This window comes from Podarcis tiliguerta (genome assembly GCF_965153285.1).
Source record: "Podarcis tiliguerta genome assembly, chromosome: 7".
NCBI classification, from domain to species: domain Eukaryota; kingdom Metazoa; phylum Chordata; class Lepidosauria; order Squamata; family Lacertidae; genus Podarcis; species Podarcis tiliguerta.
Genome location: NC_139540.1, coordinates 4,489,939 through 4,512,140, shown reverse-complemented (window position 1 = coordinate 4,512,140; position 22,202 = coordinate 4,489,939). Strand labels below are relative to the sequence as shown.

General features: G+C 46.4%; 1 protein-coding gene across 3 annotated transcripts in view; it reads left to right on the top strand.

Moving 5' to 3' along the window:
• Positions 1 to 22,202, top strand: part of ADGRB1 (adhesion G protein-coupled receptor B1) — a 398,279-nt gene that overhangs the window by 94,119 nt on the left and 281,958 nt on the right. For all 3 annotated transcript variants that reach the window (XM_083448995.1, XM_083448994.1, XM_083448996.1), the window contains exon 2: positions 16,397 to 17,311. In XM_083448995.1, the coding sequence (XP_083305121.1) occupies positions 16,564 to 17,311 (748 nt within the window). In that variant the 5' untranslated portion in view covers positions 16,397 to 16,563. The remainder of the gene's footprint in view (positions 1 to 16,396; positions 17,312 to 22,202) is intronic.

Here is a 22,202-nt window from a genome sequence, read left to right as displayed (position 1 = left end):
TAGTTGTGTGTGTGTTTTTAAAGAATCACACGCCCTTCTGATTAGAGGAAAGAATGCTGCGAAGGAAGGAAGGAAGGAAGGAAGGAAGGGGAAGGGAGGGAGAGAGGGAATAATTTCCTTAGAATAAACTTTTTTCCAAACCGCCCTGCCAGCTTGGTGCAGCCCCTCCAAGTGTCGCTATTTTCCAGGGACAGCCCTGGATTTACAGAAGCTGTCCCAGTTTCTTATTTGATCCTGGAATGTCCTGCTTTTCCTTAGGATGTCCCTATTTTCATTGGAGAAAGATTGGGGGGTATGGAGTTATGTGACCCCCTTGCCAAGGAGATAAGTAACTATACAACCTTTAGAAGACATCTGAAGGCAGCCCTGTATAAGGAAGTTTTTTAAAATGTTTAATGTTTTATTATGGTTTTATGTCTGTTGGAAGTCACCCAGAGTGGCTGGGGCAACCCAGTCAGATGGGCGGAGTATAAATAATAAAATCTTCTTCTTCTTCTTCATGGAATAGGATGTCTAGCCTACTTCTCAGGGTTGTTATGAGGGTAAAATGAGAAGAACTATGCATGCCTCCTTTTGCTCCATGGAGGAACGTTGGGATATAAATGCAATCAATCAATCAATCAATCAATAATAAAATATAGTCTCAGAGAAAGGATTTTGTGAGCAGAGCAAAGGTGGGTTTTTTTTTGTGGCGTTAGGTATGTGGGAGACTGTGGGTTTTGTTTGCAGGTTATTGGAAGCTGGGAAATTTTGGTGGGTCAAAGAGAGAAGAGCAGGGGTTGGATAGCTGTAACCCGAGGGCCGCATGTGGCCCTCAGCTTCATTTCATGTGAGTGGGGGGCCTGGTCACAGGGAGGGTGAAAAGGTGAGAGAGGGTGGGATGGTGAACAGAGAGGGAATTTTGGAAAGTCTCTGTAAGCAAGCAGTTCAGAGGTCTGGAAGGGTGACCTGACTCTTCCTGGCAGGCATAAAAATAGCCTCCTAGCAACTCTCTACATCAGGCTTCTTCAACCTTGGCTCTCCAGATGTTTTGGGCCTACAACTCCCATGATCCCTAGCCTATGGAACTGGCTCTCCTGATATGCCTTGCAGAGGACCTTAAGGTCCACAAATGACAACACTGTGGAGGTCCCAAGTCGCAAGGTGGTTAGATTGGTCTCAACTAGGGCCAGGGCCTTTTCAGTACTGGCCCCAACTTGATGGAACACTCTGTCCCAAGAGCCTAGGGCCCTGTGGGACTGGACATCTTTCCTCAGGGCCTGAAAGACAGAGCTGTTCCTCCTGGCCTTTGGTTTGGACTCAGCCTGCCCCTTATGTTTCCCTCCCCTTATGGTTTTGATCTATGGGCTACTATTAAATTGAGGCTGCATTTTTTAAATTGGTTTTTTTTTTCTATTATGTTTTTATTGTAATTTTATTGGTGTTAGCTGCCCTGAGCCCGGCTCTGGCCAGGGAGGGTGGGGCATAAATAATTTATTATTATTATTATTATTATTATTATTATTATTATAGCAGTGGTCAGGGATGATGGGAACTGTAGTCTCAAAACATCTGGAGGGCCAAGGTTGAGGAAGCCTGCTCTACACCCTTAACAAACTACATCTCCCAGAATTCTTTGGGGAAAGCCATGACTTGTTAAAAGTGGTTTCAGGGAGCATGGTATGACTTGCCTGAAAGAACGGCTGAGTCGTGTTCCTGTTCTAGATTAGGCAGAGCCTAACTCTTAATCCAGCTTGGAGGTCTTCTCATTCTGGACAAGACGAAGCTCCTTCATCTTTCTCTGGTCCTCTGGTTCCCCCAAAACAGGTTTTGTTTTCCCCACCCCACCTTGCCTCCCTGCCCCATTAATAACAACTGCCGTTGCTACGGACAGGTGAGTTATTGCGAGGAACGGTCAACAGGCGTTCCTTGCCTTCAGAAAGGGAAGACAGATGGCGGACTGGAAAGAAAACAGGGGATCCATCCATAACTCAGCTCGACAGCCAAAGAGTGACATTTCAGAGGTGCTGAGCACATATGTAGGGTGCCTTAAGGCAGCCACCAAGGTTATCCGAATGGCGTGTCTGCCGGAGGGGAGGGGAAGCAAAGGATGGGTGAAATCATGGATGCCCAGTAATTTAACAAGACCGTAATAAATTCTACCGCTAAGTCAGCACAACTCACTGGCTTTTCAGAATGGTTCCTACCAAATAAGCCAGCCTTTATTCATTTTTTATATTTTGCCCTTCCATGAGAAAGTGCTTGCTTGTTCCTTTAAATGGCAGTCCGTAGCTAGTGCCCAGTGGAGTGATTTATTCCATTAGAGAAGCTTTTTCCCTGCTGGGGGCCACTTTCCCTCCAGGGCAACATTCCGGGGGGACCATAGACCAAAGGTAGCTGAAATATACTCAGAGTCGCAAAGTGATTTCATGCTCTTTATTCAGCTCATAGTGGTGAGGAGGAATGAATGAAAGTCCCCTCAAAGTATCTGCCTTATATACATTTTTTACACAATGGGCTGCACATGATTGGCTAATTCCGGAATTCTACTGTAAGCCAATCAGGTTGTGGATTCACTTCTATCTGGAGCATGATTGGGTGGTTCCTGCCAACCAATCATACTGCTGCATTGTTCTAGGGCCAATCAGACTGCTGCATTCTGAATCCTATTGTTCTAGGACCAATCAGACTGCTGCCTTTTGGATCCTATTGTTCTAGGACCAATCAGACTGCTGCAGTTTGGATCCTATTCAACTCAGTACATAACAGTAGCAAAAGTGGGTGTAGCCACTCACACCCCACTCTCCCTCCAGGCTAACAAGATGGATTAGGAACGCTGCTCCAAAGTTACCTTCCAGCTTGGTAAAATCAAGAGAGGAGGCTGTAGAGCAGGAGCAGGGAAAGGTGTGGTGGCCGGGGATAAATCCTGAGGGCCTGATGGAGGGCACTGAAGGGCCTGAGCATCAGGGAATCACCTGCTGGCATCTGGCAAGAAATAAAGCATAGGGTGGGAGTCTCATTCGCGGTCTTATTGGCATCCACCTATCTCAGGAGACAAAGGAGGAGTGCAGCTTTGGGCATGAAATCAAACTGTTGGAAGGTTGCAGTACCTGCTGTGTCTGTGGAGACTGATACGGGAGAGACATGTTTTGTTGCAGCAGGGGCAGATGAAGGGGTCCGGTTGTGCTGCTGCAGATGAGCCATGGCATTGCTTCTCTGTGTGCTACTCCCAGCAGACATTCCTCTCTGGTCACTGCTGTGGATCTCCTCTTCTTCTTCTTCTTCTTCTTCTTCTTCATATAATATTTTATTAAGACTTTTACATAGAAAAAAGAAAAAGAAAAAATACAAAAATACAAAGAAAAACAAGTAAAAACAATTCCATTTTCATAGCATTTCTTACATTTGCTTGTTTCCCAGACTTCCCCACACCTCCCCTCTCTGTATTCCAGTTCAAATATTTAGTCAGCAAATCCTTTCCCTCTGTCTTATCGTAATCTTTATCTTAATGTATTAATCCTTTAATTCCTCATCTTTTTAACCCTCGAATTTTCCATACTCCTTCACCACATTATTACTAATAACCTTTTAACCTCCATCCGATGTCATTCTAACATTCATTAATTTTATAATATTTCTGTAAATAGTCTTTAAATTTCTTCCAATCTTCCTCCACCGTCTCTTCTCCCTGGTCTCTGATTCTGCCAGTCATTTTTGCCAGTTCCATATAGTCCATCACCTTCATCTGCCATTCTTCCAGAGTGGGTAGTTCTTGGGTCTTCCAATACTTCGCAATGAGTGTTCTTGCTGCTGTTGTGGCATACATAAAGAAAGTTCTATCCTTCTTTTGCACCAATTGGCTGACCATGCCCAGGAGAAAGGCCTCTGGTTTCTTCACTTCTTCTTCTTCTTCTTCTTCCCTGCCCATCTGGCTGGGTTTCCCCAGCTACTCTGGGCAGCATCCAGCAAAATATAAAAATAATAATAAAATGTCAAACTTTAAAAACTTCCCTACACAGGGCTGCCTTCAGATGTGTTCCAAAAGTTCTGTAGTTCTTTATCTCCCTGGTATCATATGGGAGGGCATTCCACAGGGAGGGGGCCACTGCCAGGAAGGCCCTCTGCCTGGTTCCCGGTCACTTCACTTCCCGCAGTGAGGTCGGTGGTTCGAATCCCCACGACGGGGTGAGCTCCCATTGCTCGGTCCCAGCTCCTGCCCACCTAGCAGTTCGAAAGCATGTCAAAGTGCAAGTAGATAAATTGGTACGGCTCCAGCGGGAAGGTAAACGGCGTTTCCAGAAGCGGCTTAGTCATGCTGGCCACATGATCCGGAAGCTGTATGCCGGCTCCCTCGGCCAATAAAGCGAGACGAGCGCCACAACCCCAGAGTTGTCCGTGACTGGACCTAATGGTCAGGGTTCCCTTTACCATTACGGTACAGTATGGTACAGTACAGTAGAGTAGAGTAGAATATATTTAAAAATATATTTAAAAATGCAAGAGCACTGGCTATTCTATGGTTCTCAATGACATATTGTTGTGAACAGGGATTTTCAACTCTGACAAACATGAAAGATCAGGAAAAAGAGAGCCTTCTTTGTGCTGGTGAGGAGATGAGAGTTTGTTTGTCTCAAATTAGACCTACTATAAATGAGATTAGCCAGATAATTATATTTTGGGAAGGATTCATGTTCTTATGTAACTACATTGTTTTCAACTTTCTGGTTGTCCTGTGATCGTATTATAAAGTACAGTGGTACCTCAGTTCTCAAACGGAATCCGTTCCGGAAGCCCATTCGCCTTCCGAAAGATTCAAAAACTGAGGCACGGCTTCCCATTGGTTGCAAGAACTTCTTGCACTCAGCGGAAGCCCAGTCGCACATTCAGGTTCTGAAAAATGTTCAAAAATGGAAGCATTTACTTCCGGGGTTTTGGGCGTCCAAGAATTGAAACCCATGACAACGGAGGCGTTCGGGAACTGAGGTACCACTGTAGTTATGCTCTATGTTATAAGTCAAGCACTGCTGTGAGTCGTTTCTTTTCGTTTTCCAGTGCATTTGATATCAAGAAAAAAAAAACTCAGTTTGGCATAAGCAAATTTTAATTCTGAAAGTGTGGCCCAGAGAGAAAAGTTTGAGAACCACTGTCCTAGTGTGGTGTAGTGGTTAAGAGCGGTAGTCTCGTAATCTGGGTAACCGGGTTCGCGTCTCCGCTCCTCCACATGCAGCTGCTGGGTGACCTTGGGCTAGTCACACTTCTCTGAAGTCTCTCAGCCCCACTCACCTCACAGAGTGTTTGTTGTGGGGGAGGAAGGGAAAGGAGAATGTTAGCCGCTTTGAGACTCCTTAAAGGGAGTGAAAGGCGGGATATCAAATCCAAACTCCTCTTCTTCTTCTTCTTCCTAGACAAAGGGACTAATGGCAGTACTTAGGTAGCAAGTTTATAGCCAAAGGAGCCTGTTTGACTAGTTCAACAATTGAAACCTCTGTTCGATTTTTAACCCTTGCTGGATTCAGGCTCAGGGCCTCAGACTGACCCCACAAACACTACTATAGAGGAGGAGGAGTCTTAGCTCAGTAAAGGTAAAGGGACCCCTGACCATTAGGTCCAGTCGTGGTTTATTGGCCGAGGGAGCCAGCGTACAGCTTCTGGGTCATGTGGCCAGCATGACTAAGCCGCTTCTGGCAAACCAGAGCAGCGCATGGAAACGCCGTTTACCTTCCCGCCAGAGCGGTACTTATTTATCTACTTGTACTTTGCCGTGCTTTCGAACTGCTAGATTGGCAGGAGCAGGGACCGAGCAATGGGAGCTCACCCTGTCACAGGGATTCGAACCGCTGACCTTCTGATCGGCAAGTCCTAGGCTCTGTGGTTTAACCCACAGCGCCACCCGCGTCCCTCTTAGCTCAGAGGTAGTCCTTATTCACTGTGTGCATGATGGTTTCATGCTCCCACATTCATGCCCTCAGTCCTATTGCCTGAGGCCCTTTAATGGGAAAAAGCTCCTAGTTTGAGACCCCAAAAGACCTACCATCAGACAATGGCAGGTAATACATATCAGTGACCTGCCATATGTCTGCTTATTAATGTGATTGATGTCCCCACACGTACATGCTGCGCTGCAGCTTCCATGCAGAGTTGTTGCGCATGTGACAGTTGCATATTAAGATCTGCACGCAGTTTTTTAAAATGTGCCCTTTCCACATGCAAAACTCAATTATCTGATGCTGTCGTAAATTGTGAATGTTTTGGGCGTGCATTGGATGCAAGTTGCTACTGCCCTCTACTGGAAAGAAATCTAACTAGTAAAGTATGGGCAGTTTTAAATGAAATCCATTCAGCTCAGGGTAAACTCCTGACCTCCTATTTCACAGATGAGAAACTGAGGTTCTCAGACAAGGGGGACACCCAAGACCATCCCAGGTGGCTCAATGGCTAAGTAAGGTAAAGGGACCCCTGACCATTAGGTCCAGTCGTGACTGACTCTGGGGTTGCGGCACTCATCTCGCTTTATTGGCCGAGGGAGCCGGCGTACAGCTTCTGGGTCATGTGGCCAGCATGTGGCCAGCATAAGCCACTTCTGGCAAACCAGAGCAGCGCACGAAAGCGCTGTTTACCTTCCCGCTGGAGCGGTACCTATTTATCTACTTGCACTTTGACGTGCTTTTGAACTGCTAGGTTGGCAGGAGCAGGGACCGAACAAAGGGCGCTCACCCCGTCGCGGGGATTCGAACCGCCGGCCTTCTGATTGGCAAGTCCTAGGCTCTGTGGTTTAACCCACAGTGCCACCCATGTCCCAATACAATGGCTAAGTAACCTGGGGCAAAACACTGGCCGCTGCCGTAATGCTGATTTTTGTAAGGCTTTTTAGCCATACAGAATTTCTGGAACCCCTTTTAGCCAAAGAGGGTGGTAAAAATGCTTCAAATAAATAAATAAGTACTGCCCTTCGTGAACATTTGCTTAGGTCTTATGCAGAACTTGGTTTTATACCCCCAGAACTGTGTGAAATATGATGATTGCTGCAGACTTGAACAAACGTTTGAATGTTTCCTAAAATTAGTTCTGATGATGACATGTTTATATTTTCAAGAATTCAGCTCGTTTCCCTCAAATTGAAGGTATTGTTCACATTGCCACAGTTTAATTAAAGCTGCATGTTAAGTCTATTTATTTTTAGTTCTCCTCTGTTTCGAAATGTATTTTCAAGATTTGTTCAGCATGAACTCAAAATGGCAGTTATATTGACACCCCCCCCCCCCCTGAGATGTCCATATGCAACATTCAGGGAGGGTTTAAGGGAATGACATCATCATTATTATTGATTAATTTATTACTCACCCTTCACCCAGGGTGGGTGACAGCATTAAAACAACATTAAACAGCAGCTTAAAACAACTTACAACCATAAAAATAAGGTGGGTAATAGAAACATGCACCACAAATATCAGAAGCCAGGGTAAATAGATATCTCTTCAGCATCCTCTGGAAGCTGTATAATGAAAGTGCCAGATGCAACTTTGGGGAGGGAATTCCACAGCTTAGGGGCCACCACAGAGAAGGTCCTGTCTCAGGTTGGCACCAATTGAGGCTCTGAAGGTGGAGGAACTACTAATAGGGTTTCTTCTGCCTATCTCAACTCCCAAGAAGGTCTGTAGGGAAGAAGCCAGCCTTTCAGATATTTGGGGCCTGAGGTATCATCACCATCAACCCCATATGCAGGGCAAAATCCCAGGGATGATGAGAGTTGTGGTCCACCTAGAGGCTCTCAGCTTTCTCTTAAAAAAAAAAAAAGTTTTATTTATACTTTTCAAGTTTATACATTTCACTAATTTTATACCTCTCATTAATTTTACAATCCTTTTGACATTTCACAACTCGACTTCCTTCCCACTCTTTCTGCGGTTCCTTAAATTTATTTTTAATACCTCCTGCATATCCAAATTAACTTAATTTGCCCATTCGTTCATCCTCTTTAAATATATACTCGTATGAAACTGCAGGTTATTACAATAATCCTGCCTATGTTTTTATCTGTTTGCAATTTATCTGTAAATATTCAATAAACCATTTCCGTTCTTTTATTTTAAAAAAATGTTACCTTGATTTCTTATTCCACCGGTAAGTTTCACCATTTCTGCATATTCCATAAGTTGGTTTTTTTTGTTTTTAAATTATTTTCAATGCAAAATAACAACAAAAATTACAAACATTGGGTCCAAAATAAAACAGTACAAACAAGGGGGGGGCGGACACAAAAGAAAAAGAACAAAAAAGAACAAAAAAACCAAAAACACACATCTAAAAGTAAAACCATATCATCTTTCTAATCTAGCCATTACATACATAAACACTTATTGACTTCCTTCCTTTGTTCTGAGACCTTGAAGTTTTTACTCTTTCTAAGTTGTTGTGCCTAATGTAGTTTACTTTATACTTTTTACACCATTTTTCTCTTTCTTTAACCCTGCAAAGCATCATTCATTACATACCGATATGCTTACCACAGAACAATGTTTTTTCTTTAGCACATCCCCATTCTTTTAACTATTTTTGGTCCGATTGTCCCCTTATGAATGCTGTGAGTCTTGCCAGGTTTATATATTCACTGTACAGTGGTACCTCGGGTTAAGTACTTAATTCGTTCCGGAGGTCCGTACTTAACCTGAAGCTGTTCTTAACCTGAAGCACCACTTTAGCTAATGGGGCCTCTTGCTGCTGCCGCACCGCCGGAGCACGATTTCTGTTCTCATCCTGAAGCAAAGTTGTTAACCTGAAGCACTATTTCTGGGTTAGCGGAGTCTGTAACCTGAAGCGTATGTAACCTGAAGCGTATGTAACCTGAGGTACCACTGTAGTCAGGTACACCCAGGGTATTTCCACCGCCTCCAGGAAACATATTTTTGAAAGGAAGGGAGGAAGGAAGGAAGGAAAAGAAAGAAAGAAAGAAAGAAAGAAAGAAAGAAAGAAAGAAAGAAAGAAAGAAAGGATAAAGTCCAAATCTTTTTCAACCAGACTTGGACACAATCTGAAAGTGTGTCCAGCCCCGACTTGCTACCCCCAAAGGAACAAAGTCTCATAATTTTCATAACGATCACTGCCATGATTGTCCTGCAAGGACAGACTTCACTGTTCTGAGTTAGTTACAATAGGAATCATTGCTGCGAGTGGGGCGCTTAATGGTAGGAAAAAAACCATGGAGCCCCAAGATACCTGAGGGCAGGTAAATGTCACCCTCTTAGCAAGGACTCTCTTAAGAGCCTTCTGCTGCTTATCTAATGCTCTGCTGACTTCATTGCCAACTGTGTTGCAGATCCAGGTGTGTGTCATAGCTGTCAACTTTTTCCTTTTTTTAAGGGAAATTCCCTTATTCCAAATAGGATTCCTCACAAGAAAAGGGAAAAGTTGACAGCTATGGGTGTGTGTGTGTGTGTTTGTGTGTGTGTGTGTGTGTGTGTGTGTGTGTTTGTTGCTATGGGGCTCTTCATTCCCTTCATTTTGATGTTTGTGTGTTTAATTCTCCTTTAAAAAATTTCCACTACAGCAGGGATCAGTTGGAGCAGTGGGAATGAAATGTTTACATCCTTTGTGGTAGAGCTTTTTCCAGATGGGACCCTGTTTCGGGGAAATCAATCCCAAAGCCTAGCAGCCGGAACACAGCAGCCTATTAGCAGGGATGTTTAGTTAAAGTTTGCTGGCTTTTAAGAGGTGCGTGGCGGGGAGAGTGGCGAGGCCGGTGGGAGACAAGAGAAGGGCACATCTAGGCATCTCCTGTTCCTGAATACTGGAATCAGCATGTTTGTCTTGCTAAGACAGCTATAGCAGTAGGCTTGCAGGGTGTGTGTGTGTGGAGGGTCTTCCACATTCACACATCATAAGCCGAATTGCACTTGCAAAGGAAAATGATGATAACAGAACATTTTCCTCCCTGCTGAGGAAAGATGCTGCTCATGATCCTGGCACTGGGTCCTGCAGGCAGAGGAGGGACTAAACAGATAGCAAAAGCTTTGGGACAGCCAAGGGTTTGGAGGAGCCTTGAAGAAGTCTTCATCCCTAGGTGCCCCTTACTGTGGGGTTTCAGGAAAAGCCACAGAGGCCTGTTCTTGTCCTGTTTTTTGATTAGCCTAACTCAGGGGTCAGGGATGCAGGTGGCACTGCGGGTTAAACCACAGAGCCTAGGACTTGCCAATCAGAAGGTCGGCGGTTCGAATCCCTGCGACGGGCTAAACTCCCGTTGCTCGGTCCCTGATCCTGCCAACATAGCAGTTCAAAAGCACGTCAGAGTGCAAGTAGATAAATAGGTACTGCTCTTTGTTGTTGTTTAGTCGTTCAGTCGTGTCCGACTCTTCGTGACCCCATGGACCACAGCACGCCAGGCACTCCTGTCTTCCACTGCCACCCGCAGTTTGGTCAGACTCATGTTTGTAGCTTCGAGAACACTGTCTAACCATCTCGTCCTCTGTCGTCCCCTTCGCCTTGTGCCCTCCATCTTTCCCAGCATCAGGGTCTTTTCCAGGGAGTCTTCTCTTCTCATGAGGTGGCCAAAGTATTGGAGCCTCAGCTTCACGATCTGTCCTTCCAGTGAGCACTCAGGGCTGATTTCCTTAAGAATGGATGTGTTTTATCTTCTTGCAGTCCATGGGACTCTCAAGAGTCTCCTCCAGCACCATAATTCAAAAGTGTCAATTCTTCGGCGATCAGCCTTCTTTATGGTCCAGCTCTCACTTCCATACATCACTACTGGGAAAACCATAGCTTTTACTATATGGACCTTTGTTGGCAAGGTGTTGTCTCTACTTTTTAAAATGCTGTTTAGGTTTGTCATTGCTTTCCTCCCAAGAAGCAGGCGTCTCTTAATTTTGTGGCTGCTGTCACCATCTGCAGAAGGTAAACGGTGTTTCCGTGTGCTGCTCTGGTTCACCAGAAGCGGCTTAGTCATGCTGGCCACATGACCCAGAAGCTGTACGCCAGCTCCCTCGGCCAGTAAAGCGAGATGAGCGCCGCAACCCCAGAGTTGGCCACGACTGGACCTAATGGTCAGGGGTCCCTTTACCTTTAGCTTTAACTCAGGGGTCAGCAAACTTTTTCAGCAGGGGGCCGGTCCACTGCCCCTCTGACCTTGTGGGGGGCAGCGGACTATTTTTTTTGGGGGGGGGGGATTGAACGAATTCCTATGCCCCACAAATAACCCAGGGATGCATTTTAAATAAAAGCTCACATTCTACTCATATAAAAACACACTGATTCCCGGAGGGTCTGCGGGCTGGATTTATATGGTGATTGGGTTGGCAAGAGAAACTGATGGACTATGCAGAACTGGCAAAATTGACATACAAACTACTTGACAAGGACAACTGTGAATTTAAAGAAGAATGGGAACCTTTTACAAAGTACTTAAAGAAACAACAAAATGAACTAGACTGCTTGGCAGGCTTTGAATAAACATTCACAAACTTCTTATTGGTGATATATAGATAGATAAATTAAGGATCTTTGCAATTTTATAATATGCAGAGAATAATATGTGCTGAAAAACCAGAGAAAGGAGCTGAGGGAAGTCAGGTTTCCTTCTTTTTGGAGGAGGGGGAAAATGGGGAGGGGGGAATGAGGATGACATGTTTTTGATAAATTGTTATGTTGAAATTTCTAATAAATATAGATAGATGATAGATAGATAGATAGATAGATAGATGATAGATAGATAGATGATGATAGATGATAGATAGATAGATAGATAGATAGATAGATAGATAGATAGATAGATATAGATAGATAATAGATATAGATAGATAGATAGATGATAGATAGAGATGATAGATAGATAGATAGATAGATGATAGATAGATAGATAGATGATAGATGATAGAAGATAGATAGATAGATGATAGATAGATAGATAGATAGATAGATAGATAGATAGATAGATAGAGATAGATAGATGGCAATTGGGCCGGATCCAGCCCCTAGGCCTTAGTTTGCCTACCTATGACCAAACCGATGCTATGTTGCTTCTGTAAAAAAAACCTGCCTGCTTTAGAATTTAGGAGGGTAAGGCACAAATATGTGAAGACCAGCTGACGTTGCTAGGCAATTTTCAGGAAAACCTCCCTCTGTCAGGGAACTCTCACCTTCAAAGTCCCCAGGCAGGGTGTCCTGTTTTGATCAGCGCAAGGAACCTCGAAGGGGGAAAGGGAGGGGTGATGAACAAAGTATGAACAAAGGCTATTGGGGGCTCGCCCGCTCTGTTTTACTCGGATGAATAAACGAGTGGTTATGGGAATCTCCTCTGTCTATGGCGTTTATTGGCTTTTCAGTGACCAAGGCAGTTTGGACCCGATTAGCAGACCCCACCATTACCATCAATACTCGTGGCTGTTATCACCAGTGAAATATACTTGGAGAGTGGATTTCATGCTCTTTATTCAGCTCATAGTGGTGAGGAGGAATGAATGTTCCCCCAAAGTATCTGCTTTATATACATTATTTACACAATGGGCTGCATGTGATTGGCTACTTCCGGGATTCTCCTGTAGGCCAATCAGGTTGTGGATTCACTTCCATCTGGAGCTGGATTGGGTGGCTCCTGTGGACCAATCATACTGCTGCATTGTTCTAGGACCAATCAGACTGCTGCATTCTGAATCCTATTGTTCTAGGACCAATCAGAGTGCTGCATTTTGGATACTATTGTTCTAGGACCAATCAGACTGCTGCACTTTGGATCCTATTCAACTCAGTACATGACACCCAGCTTCTACTTTTCCTTCTCCTCCCCTGCCTTGCCCTTGCTTCCACCTGTTTGCTTGCCAGACAGAGAGTCAGCGAGCAAGCAGGTTGCGCTGTCGACTGCTTTCTCCACCTCGCTGCCACGGCCATCTGGATGAAAGCAAGAGGCAGGTGAAGACCAAGCAGGTTGCGAGGCGAAGAGGAGGAGCAGGTCCTCAGCAGATGCCCAGCCATGAATGTATTAACCTTTCAGAACTGGTTCCGCCATGTGTTTTGATAAGGCGAGCGGAATTTCACAAGGGGCTTTAGCTATGCCCTGTATTGGAGGGGTTGAAAGATAAGCCTCTGTCTGGAGTTGAGAATTTAGCGTTCGCTGACGGGAAAACAGGCAGACATGCCTGGTTGGAAGATAAACAATAGGTATCAGCCATTGATCAGCAACTTGGGTGACTCACAATTTGGGGATGGATGGGATATTGATGTAGAAGACGGTGAGTGAAGACAGATCAATCCTACACTGTTTTAGAGAGACCTTGCAGTTTCTAATGCCACCTCGACTGTTCATTGGAGACAGCATGCCTCTGAATGATGCCAGCAGCTGGAATTTCAAGCAGGGAGACCCAGTGGAGGAGGAAGGGGGTGTGGGTTGCCCTGGGTCTCATCCGGGGGGGGGGTGTGACAAAATGACAAACATGAGTTTTAAAAAATATTTTGTAAAAAATTGGGCTCATGAAACTTTTTAGTTCAGTCAACAAACGTAACGAAATGTGGCTGTCGCTGAGCGCCACACCGCAGAGGCCGGCACTTACCGCAGGGCCTGCAGCATGCCCGAGCCATGCGTCTCTCCTGGGAGTAAAAACAAAATAAAATTAAAGAATTCCTTCCAGTGGCACCTTAGAGACCAACTAAGTTAGTTACAGTCATGCCTCATGTTGCGTTTGCTTCAGGTTGATTATTTTCAGGTTGCATCCCGCAGTGACCCGGAAGTACCAGAAAGGGTTACTTCCAGGTTTCGCTGCTCGCGCATGCGCAGATGCTCAAGATGATGTCACGCGCATGCGCCGAAGCGGCGAATCGTAACTTGCACAGACACGGGTTGCGTTCTGCTCATGTTGCGAACAGGGCTCTGGAACGGATCCCGTTGGCAACCAGAGGTACCACTTTATTGGTATGAGCTTTTGTGTGCATGCAAGCTTCCTTGGGGAGAGCATTCCACAAAAAGGGAAGCACTGCAGAGAAGGTCCGTTCTCGTGTTGCTACCCTTCAGACCTCATGTGGACGAGGCACACAAAGAAGGGCCTTAAAGGATGAATGCAAAGTCCAGGATATGGGGAGAGTTTCCTAAAGAAAGCCCTGGGAAAACAATGCTCAAAGTAAATATTTACCTTCACTCTGATAGGAAGGAAGAAGTTGGTGCTATAGAAAGTCCTCCCAAAGCTCATTAAACCAGATCTACGTTCCACTTTGACCAGTGCTGCCCAAATCAGTGGTCCCCCAACTTTTTTGGGTCAATGACCCATTTGGTTCCAGACACTCACCCAGGCTATAAAAAATGTTATTTGGAATAGTGGATTTCAAAAGCCACTAAGGAGGGTAATAACCCAATAGAATTAAAACAGAAGAATTAACTGCACATTTATTCAAAGTCCAAAGTCCAATTACCTTGGGTTACAGACGCTTCAGGTTGCGTTTTTTCAGGTTACGGACACCGAAACCCAGAAGTACTGGAACGGGTTACTTTTGGGTTTCAGCGGTCACGCATGCGCAGAAGCGCTAAATCGTCCTTTGCGCATGTGCAGAAGTGCTGAATCGCAACCCACACATGCGCTGCTGCAGGTTGTGAACACTGCGGGTTGCGAACGTGCATTCCACACAGATCATTGTATTTAGCTTAATTATTTTAACAAAATTGATGAACTGGATCCAGTGATACCAGCTTTCCCAAGCCCAATAGCCATCTATGCCTCCAGTACCCCCTGCTACCCCTTTGCCTCTTTGCAACCCCCCCCCCCCCGATAATCACACTGCCTGATGGATTTAGATGGCAGTCTATTAAATTCTTATACACCCTCCGTATACATACGCACACTGCAAAGAAATGCTTTTCAAGTTAGTGCAGGGAAACCCATGTTCATCATCACAGACATTTAATCCGAGCACGAGAGATGAGCTGGTGTAGGGTGTGAATAGAGCTAATGAGGCACAGGAAACAAATCTCATGCCATGGAACTTTGTTGTTGTTGTTGTTTTTAAAAAAGCACATTTGTGTTTTGTTTTCAGAAGCTGCAAATTCAGCGAATACATGAAACAGCTCAGTAAAACTAGGACCTTCTAAACCATGGCAGCCCAATTATGGAACATGTCTCCCCAGGTTTTAAGGCAGGGGTGCGTTGTGGTCTTTTCAGCACAAACCTTTCCATTTTCCGAGGGCTTCTGATCAATCCTATGTTGTTGTAGTGAACCGTGGCAAATTCTAGTTCACAGCTGTTACCGGAAAAATCCGAGGGCTCCCTTGGACAAAAGTAAAGACACCAACCAGAGTAAATTGGAGCAAATCAGCAGCCTGTAGGCTTGGCCTTTATTGTACTGTTGCAGCAGGGTGTTCCCCTCACTCGCAGGAGAGAGGAAAGACCCAGAACAATGGTGTGCAAGACCTTACAAAAACTTTTGAAATTCCCCTCCTCTAGGTCAAGCCCACCCCCAGAAACATCATGCATACATTACAGAAAGGAGGGGTTGAGGGAGGAGTTGTGGTGGTAACCTTAGTGTCCTGTCACCTGGCTGGTTCCTCTCTTTCCCCCCTCCCATGAGTCATTTTCTGAAGACAAAGGAAGTCACAGTTTCCTGCCCCGAGGGGAAATCCAATCACTGTTCTTTTGTTCCATGTTGAATCCACTCCTGTATGCAGTCTGTTGTGTAGTTGATGGTCTTCTGTCTAGGACCATCAGGGTTGGCATAGCAACTGGGCAGGGCTCCTGTGGATGTGCTCCTATGCTCAAGGGATTATGGTGGCCTGTATCAAACCTTCCCCATTTTGTAGTCCTTCCTTCATGGAGTAAAATAAAAGTGGAACAGTGCAAATCTGATGTATGGTTGATTTTCTATGAATTTATAACAGAAGTGTAGTGTATGTAGTGTGTGAGTGTGAGTGTGTGTGAAGTCTATACAAACTGAATGATGGGGGGGGGGGGGGAGTTCCTGCTACACAGCTAACCCGGATTCCTCCACAGCACTTTCAATGTCTCGGGGATTGTGAACTGGGAAGGACAGTGTGTGTTTGATGGTATATATACATAATGTCTGTACAGAGTGTGTGCTCGGAAGGGGGTAGGCTGTCCAATTGGAGCTTTTTGTGTCTCTCCACAGGCAGGGCCGAGGAGAAGTTCTGTGCCAGCATTTAAAAGACTTGGGGGGGGGGGGTGTGGAGGGAGAGAAGTTGGCTTTCACTTCTCAGCAAAAAACCAAATCCCAAAATGAAGACAGTTGCTTGTGTCATGCGCGCCTTGTGGATTTGGGAGGGGGAGTGCCTGCCACAAGCAGATGCGTCCTTGATCTGCCAGACAGAGCCTCCAGATGGCCTTGTGGAGACATCGGTGCCCTGCTAGATCCTCTCTCAAGGAAAGCCTGGACATCGCCGCGTTTCATAGCCTGGAATTAACGGAGTGTGTTTCTCTCTCCTTCTCTTCCCCAGATCTTGCTTGCCTCGGCCACAAGGAGGAGCCCGAATCCAAACATGGGACGGCTGGATTGATCTCATGTAGAGCCCGGGGCGAGAACTCTCTCATTTCCTCCTGTTATGTCCAAGATCTGCCTTCTGCCTGGCCATTGCTTTGAGTTCCAAAGGACGAGGGACCTAGGATGAGGAGGAGCACTGGATATACCTTGAACCTGCTTTTGTTATTGCCACTTTTCTTTGTGTGGACCGTAGTGGCGCTCGACCTTGGGCAGTCTCCGTGCACCACTCTGGTCCAGGGCAAGTTCTTTGGCTATTTCTCCTCGTTTGCCGTCTTCCCGTTGAACTCTTCCCGCTGCTCTTGGATTATCCAGAACCCCGACCCCAGGAGGTACACCTTGTACATGAAGGTCTTGAAGCCCACCGGTGGATGCGACCACCAGCAGATACGGACCTACCAGTTTGACTCCTTCTTGGAGTCCACGAGGACGTATTTGGGCATGGAGAGCTTTGACGATGTGCTGAACCTCTGCGACAGCTCCACCCGCTATGCCTTCCTCCAGTCCAGCAAGCAGTTCCTCCAGATGAAGCAGACCGCATCCGCCTTTGAAAGCGGGCACGTCCGGTGGAAGCCGGCCAAGATCCAGGAAAGGGATTTCTCGGTGGAATACCTGGTGGTCGGCAACAGAAGCCCCAGCAAGGCTGCCTGCCAGATGCTGTGCAAATGGTTGGATACTTGTTTGACCACCAGCAGCAGCTCCCACCCCTGTGGCATAATGCAGACCCCCTGCGCTTGCTCCAGCGGAGAGGTGCTAGACCAGCCCAGCGATATCCTGGGCTTCACCAAAAAGAGGGACGATTGTTTCAAAGATGGGATTTACTTGGAGAACTGTGTAAGCAGCCCAAAGGACAGCAGTGGGCTGGATTTCTTGGGTAAGTGATGTCCTCCTGATGCTCAGAAATTGATCAGAACTTATGGCTCAGGTACAGGGGAACATTTCCCCCCTTCCGCCCATTCATTGATTGGCACAGCTTCAATTTGCTTTGATTTAAAGTGATCTTGGCTTGCAGTCGTTGGGGACATCAAAAACTGGATTCCAGTTTGAAAGTGATTTTGCTGTCTGTCTTTGGGGGTTGGAGTTAGGGCTATTAAGAATTCTTAGGAAGTTAAGCAGCATGCCTTTTCCATGGTTGCTCCCCTGGCAATGTTGTTATATATCTTTAGTCGCCAAGCAAAAGCATTCCTCATTAACCAGGCCTTCAGCCTTTAACTATCTGTGGCCTTTTAGAGTGGGAGGGATGCCTTAAACCATTTTTATTTATTTCTTGGTTTTAATGCATGTATGCAGGTGTTTTGCTTGTTCTCGTGAGTCACTTTGAATTGCCTTGGCCTGAAAAAGCAAGTAACAAATTCAATTAATTAATAACTGCTACTACTAAGAACAACCATTGGTTCAGCTTTTGCTAACTCAGTCCTCCAGATGTGTCCTCCAGACATGCTGGCTGGGGCTGATGGAAGTTGAAGTCCCAAACATCTGGAAGGCACTTGGTTGGTGAAAGCTGTCTTAGCTGCTACAGAAAATCAGATCTCCAAAATGGGTTAACTCTTGCTTTGCAGACATGCCATTATAAATGGCTGCTATAAATTTGCTTATGGTCTCAGGGCTGGCCAAACCATAGAGGCCAATTAGGCAGCTGAATAGGGCAACACAATCCCATGAGAGCCTTCTCCAGCTGTGTTAATGTTTTGGAAAGAAAGACTGGATTTGCGCAGAAGATGCACCAAATGAGCTTTGCAGCTTGCTGGCTGGGTGATCTAGATTTGGGTGTTTCAGCACTGAAGTCTTTACAATTTAAGCTATTGCTACTACTATGGTGACAGGGAGGGTTTAAATTCCAAAACCAAAAATCCAGAATTCATTTTATTTTTTTCTCCACTGAGTTTAACATGTATTGCCTCCCATACAATCTTCCATACAGGATTTCCACATTTTATGCATTCTTCTATATTAAGGTTACCAAATGCCCCTGTTTCCTGGGGACAGTCCCCATATTTACACCTTTCTCAGCATTCACATGTATTTAGCGAGCAATAAGTGTCATTGGAAAAAAATCTGGTAAACTTATGCTTTATCAGGGGCCAGCAAACTTTTTCATCAGGGGGCTGGTCCACTGTTCCTCATATATATATATATATATATATATATATATATATATATATATATAGGGATGTGGGTGGCGCTGTGGGTAAAAGCCTCAGCGCCTAGGACTTGCCGATCGAAAGGTTGGCGGTTCGAATCCCCGCGGCGGGGTGCGCTCCCGTTGCTCGGTCCCAGCGCCTGCCAACCTAGCAGTTCGAAAGCACCCCCGGGGGCAAGTAGATAAATAGGGACCGCTTACTAGCGGGAAGGTAAAACGGCGTTCCGTGTGCGGCTCTGGCTCGCCAGATGCAGCTTGTCACGCTGGCCACGTGACCCGGAAGTGTCTCCGGACAGCGCTGGCCCCCGGCCTCTTGAGTGAGATGGGTGCACAACCCTAGAGTCTGTCAAGACTGGCCCGTACGGGCAGGGGTACCTTTACCTTTATATATATATATATATGGATGAATGAATTCCTATGCCCCACAAGGCATGCCCCATAAAAGGACACATTCTACTCATGTAAAAACACTCTGATTCCTGGACCATCTGTTGGCTGGATTTAGATAGCAACTGGGAAGGATCCAGCCCCTGGGCCTTAGTTTGCCTACCCATGGCCTAACTGATTCCATTTTGCTTCTGTAAAAAAACTCACTAATAATAACTAACAAAACCAATAACGTCCACCAGTTTAAAAGGCCATAAATAGCTTAATTAGCCAAAGGCCTGGGAAAAGAGGAATATTTTTGCCTGGAGCCTAAAGATATGAAATGAAGACACCAGGTTAGCTGTCCTGGTGGAGAGCATTCCATAAATGGGGAGCCACCACAGAAAAACCCTGTTCTCGTGTTGCCATGCCCTCCTCTCATGGAGGAGGCACATGAAGAAGGGCCTCTGAGGATGATCACAGATCTGGGTCTGGACAGGCCCATGGCAACCATGGAGTCTTTAGCCAACACAGAGCCAGTCACCTGGGCATGGATGTTGACGTCCCTCAGAACCAGATTTCTGGAAGTCCTCAGCACCGCTTCTGAGACTAGCTCAGATGTTCAGGCAGGGAGACTGCTGGGCAGTAAGGCCAGCAGAACCCCTAATCTGTCTTGAATGCCCAGTGCCAGGAACACACACCCTAGATCCTTCCCCAACTGGACAGAGAGCTTGGAGAGAGTCCCCTCCCTGACCCTCATGTCTACTCTGATGCTGCACCGAGTACCCAGGTGGGCACAGCTGGGTGAGACCAACTCTGCCCTGCTCACCCGCCCTGGTCTCACTGATATAGACCAGATCAGCCTCCTCCTCTATAACTGGATCATGGATGAGAGAGGTCTTACTCAGAGCCAACCTGGCATTCAGCAAAAGCAGGTGCAAACCCGAGGACTGGCTGAGAGGACAACTGAAATTCTCCAGGTTGGAGGAGGAGTTGGTATGTGGCACAGTCACCAACTGCCTGTGTTGTGTGACCCTTATCCGGCCTGCCCCACCTCCACCACTGTACCTCCTCCTACCCTTAACCACTGTTCTAGCCCCAACCCCAACCCCAACCCCAACCCCAACCCCAACCCCAACCCCAACCCCAACCCCAGCCCCAGCCCCAGCCCCAGCCCCAGCCCCAGCCCCAGCCCCAGCCCTAGCCCTAGCCCCAACCCTGACCCCAACCCCAACCTCAACCCCAACCCTAACCCTAACACTAACCCCAACACTAACCCCAACCCTAACCCTAACCCTAACCCTAACCCTAACCCTAGCCCTAGCCTCTGCCCTTGCCCTAGCACTAACCCGAACCCGAACCCTAACTGTAACCCTAGCCCTAGCCTTAACCCCAACCCTAACCCCAACCCCAACCTCAACCCTAGCCCTAGCCCTAACCCGGTTCTGCTCTCATCAGTTCTTCTCTTCCCAGACACATCTCCCATTGACAACAAAAAACCCTACACAAATTAAAAACAGTTAAAATAATTGAAAACAGTTTTTTTAAAACCCTCCAAAAATGAAGCCAAAGCCAAACTTTCTGCATTATCCTCCTTGTTGGACTGAATTGCCTTCCAATAGAGAATCCTACAACTCCTCTCTCCTCTCTCTCTCTCTCTCTCTCTCTCTCTCTCTCCTCCTAGCAAAGTCTTTTCCTGAGCATCCTAATCTCATTTTAGCTGCTGCTCCACGGTAGCATCTCTCTAACAGGATGTTCTGACTGCCTCTGTGCTGGCTCAGGTCTCTTCCAGAGCTTAAGGCAGGACTTGATGCCAGCTTTGGGGGTAAATGTTTTTGTGCCTGCAGTACACAAAAGCAGCAGGTGCTGTTTGTTTGAATGGATGAGAAGGCCCTTTAGGGAGGCTGCTTCTGGCTCCGGGAGATGGTGGGGCTTGGTGTGCCTCTCTCAGTTAGCAGAGATGTTGACTTTTGGCTGTACATGCAGCTTATCTGAGAGATAAACAGTAGCCTGGAGAGCTGCTTGGCCGGCCATTATCTGTTGAGATGCTTTAAAAGGCTTTGTGGATTTTTGCAGTGACATCACAACAGCATGTTATTAACACAGAAATAGCAAGTTGATGGGATGTAAGTTTTAGCTGCTGGAAGAAGAAAGAGGAGCTGAAATTGCCTTGCCTGCGCGTAAGGCGGTTTCCTCCTTCTCAATTGCCCCAGCATGTCCCCAGCCCTCCCCATTATCTTTTGAGTGGGGCCCTAAGGACTTAAAAACAATTAAATCGGTTGTCTGAAAATGGCAGCTTTGATTTAGTAGTGGCTAGAGCCCATTGGAGCTGATAGGGTAGAGGGCAGGGAGCCCAACACTAGGTGGCGCCAGAGTCAATGAGAGGTGCAGCCAGAGCTAATGGTAGGCAAAACTCTGTCTGTACTTAAGTATCCCTAGCAGCCATGCAGGAAAACTATTGGGACTGGTAGGGCAGAAGGCAGGGAGACAAAAATTGGTGGAGAGAAATGACAGGGGGAGGCAACAAAGTCTAGCTTCATCTCCCCTCCACCCCACTGATTTCTACAAGTGCAACACAAAGAGCTCATCCAGACTCATCCAGACCTCCTTTTGTGGCACATTTCCAAGCACAGGTCCACTGTCTCTGGGACGTTTTTCTTTTTCGTGGGCACTTTCCCCACAAAACCTCATCTTTACCACTAAATCAGAGAAAACAGCCATCTGCAAGAAACCCAGATTGCTGTTTGTTCCAATTCCGCATTAAAGAGTGAGTTTTCACAGGGGGAAACTCGGACACAGCACTTTAAAACAGTATTTCCCAAACTTGGGTCTCCAGCTGTTTGGGGGCTACAGTTCCCATCATTCCCAACCGCTGGTCCTGCTAGCTAGGGATGATGGGAGTTGTAGTCCAAAAACAGCTGGAGACCCCAAGTTTGGGAAACCCAGACCTAGAAAGTGCTACACAAGAGCTGAGTATGGATGAGCCCTGAGACCAAGGAGGGGACAGCTTATTGACAGTGCCACCCCCTCAACTGGTTGTTGTAGGTAGGAAGACAAGCAGGTGGAGGCTGGCTGTGGACAGATTGAGGTTGGCAGGGGGTGTCCCCCTTTCTGCAATGGACCAACCTGCACTGCTACTTGTTATGTGTCTCCTTCTGAACCTCCTGGATCAGGCCCAATGGCTAATCTAGTTCATTATCTACTTCTCAGTGGCCACCCAAATGCCTGTGGGAAACCCAAGCACAAGAGGAACACTCTC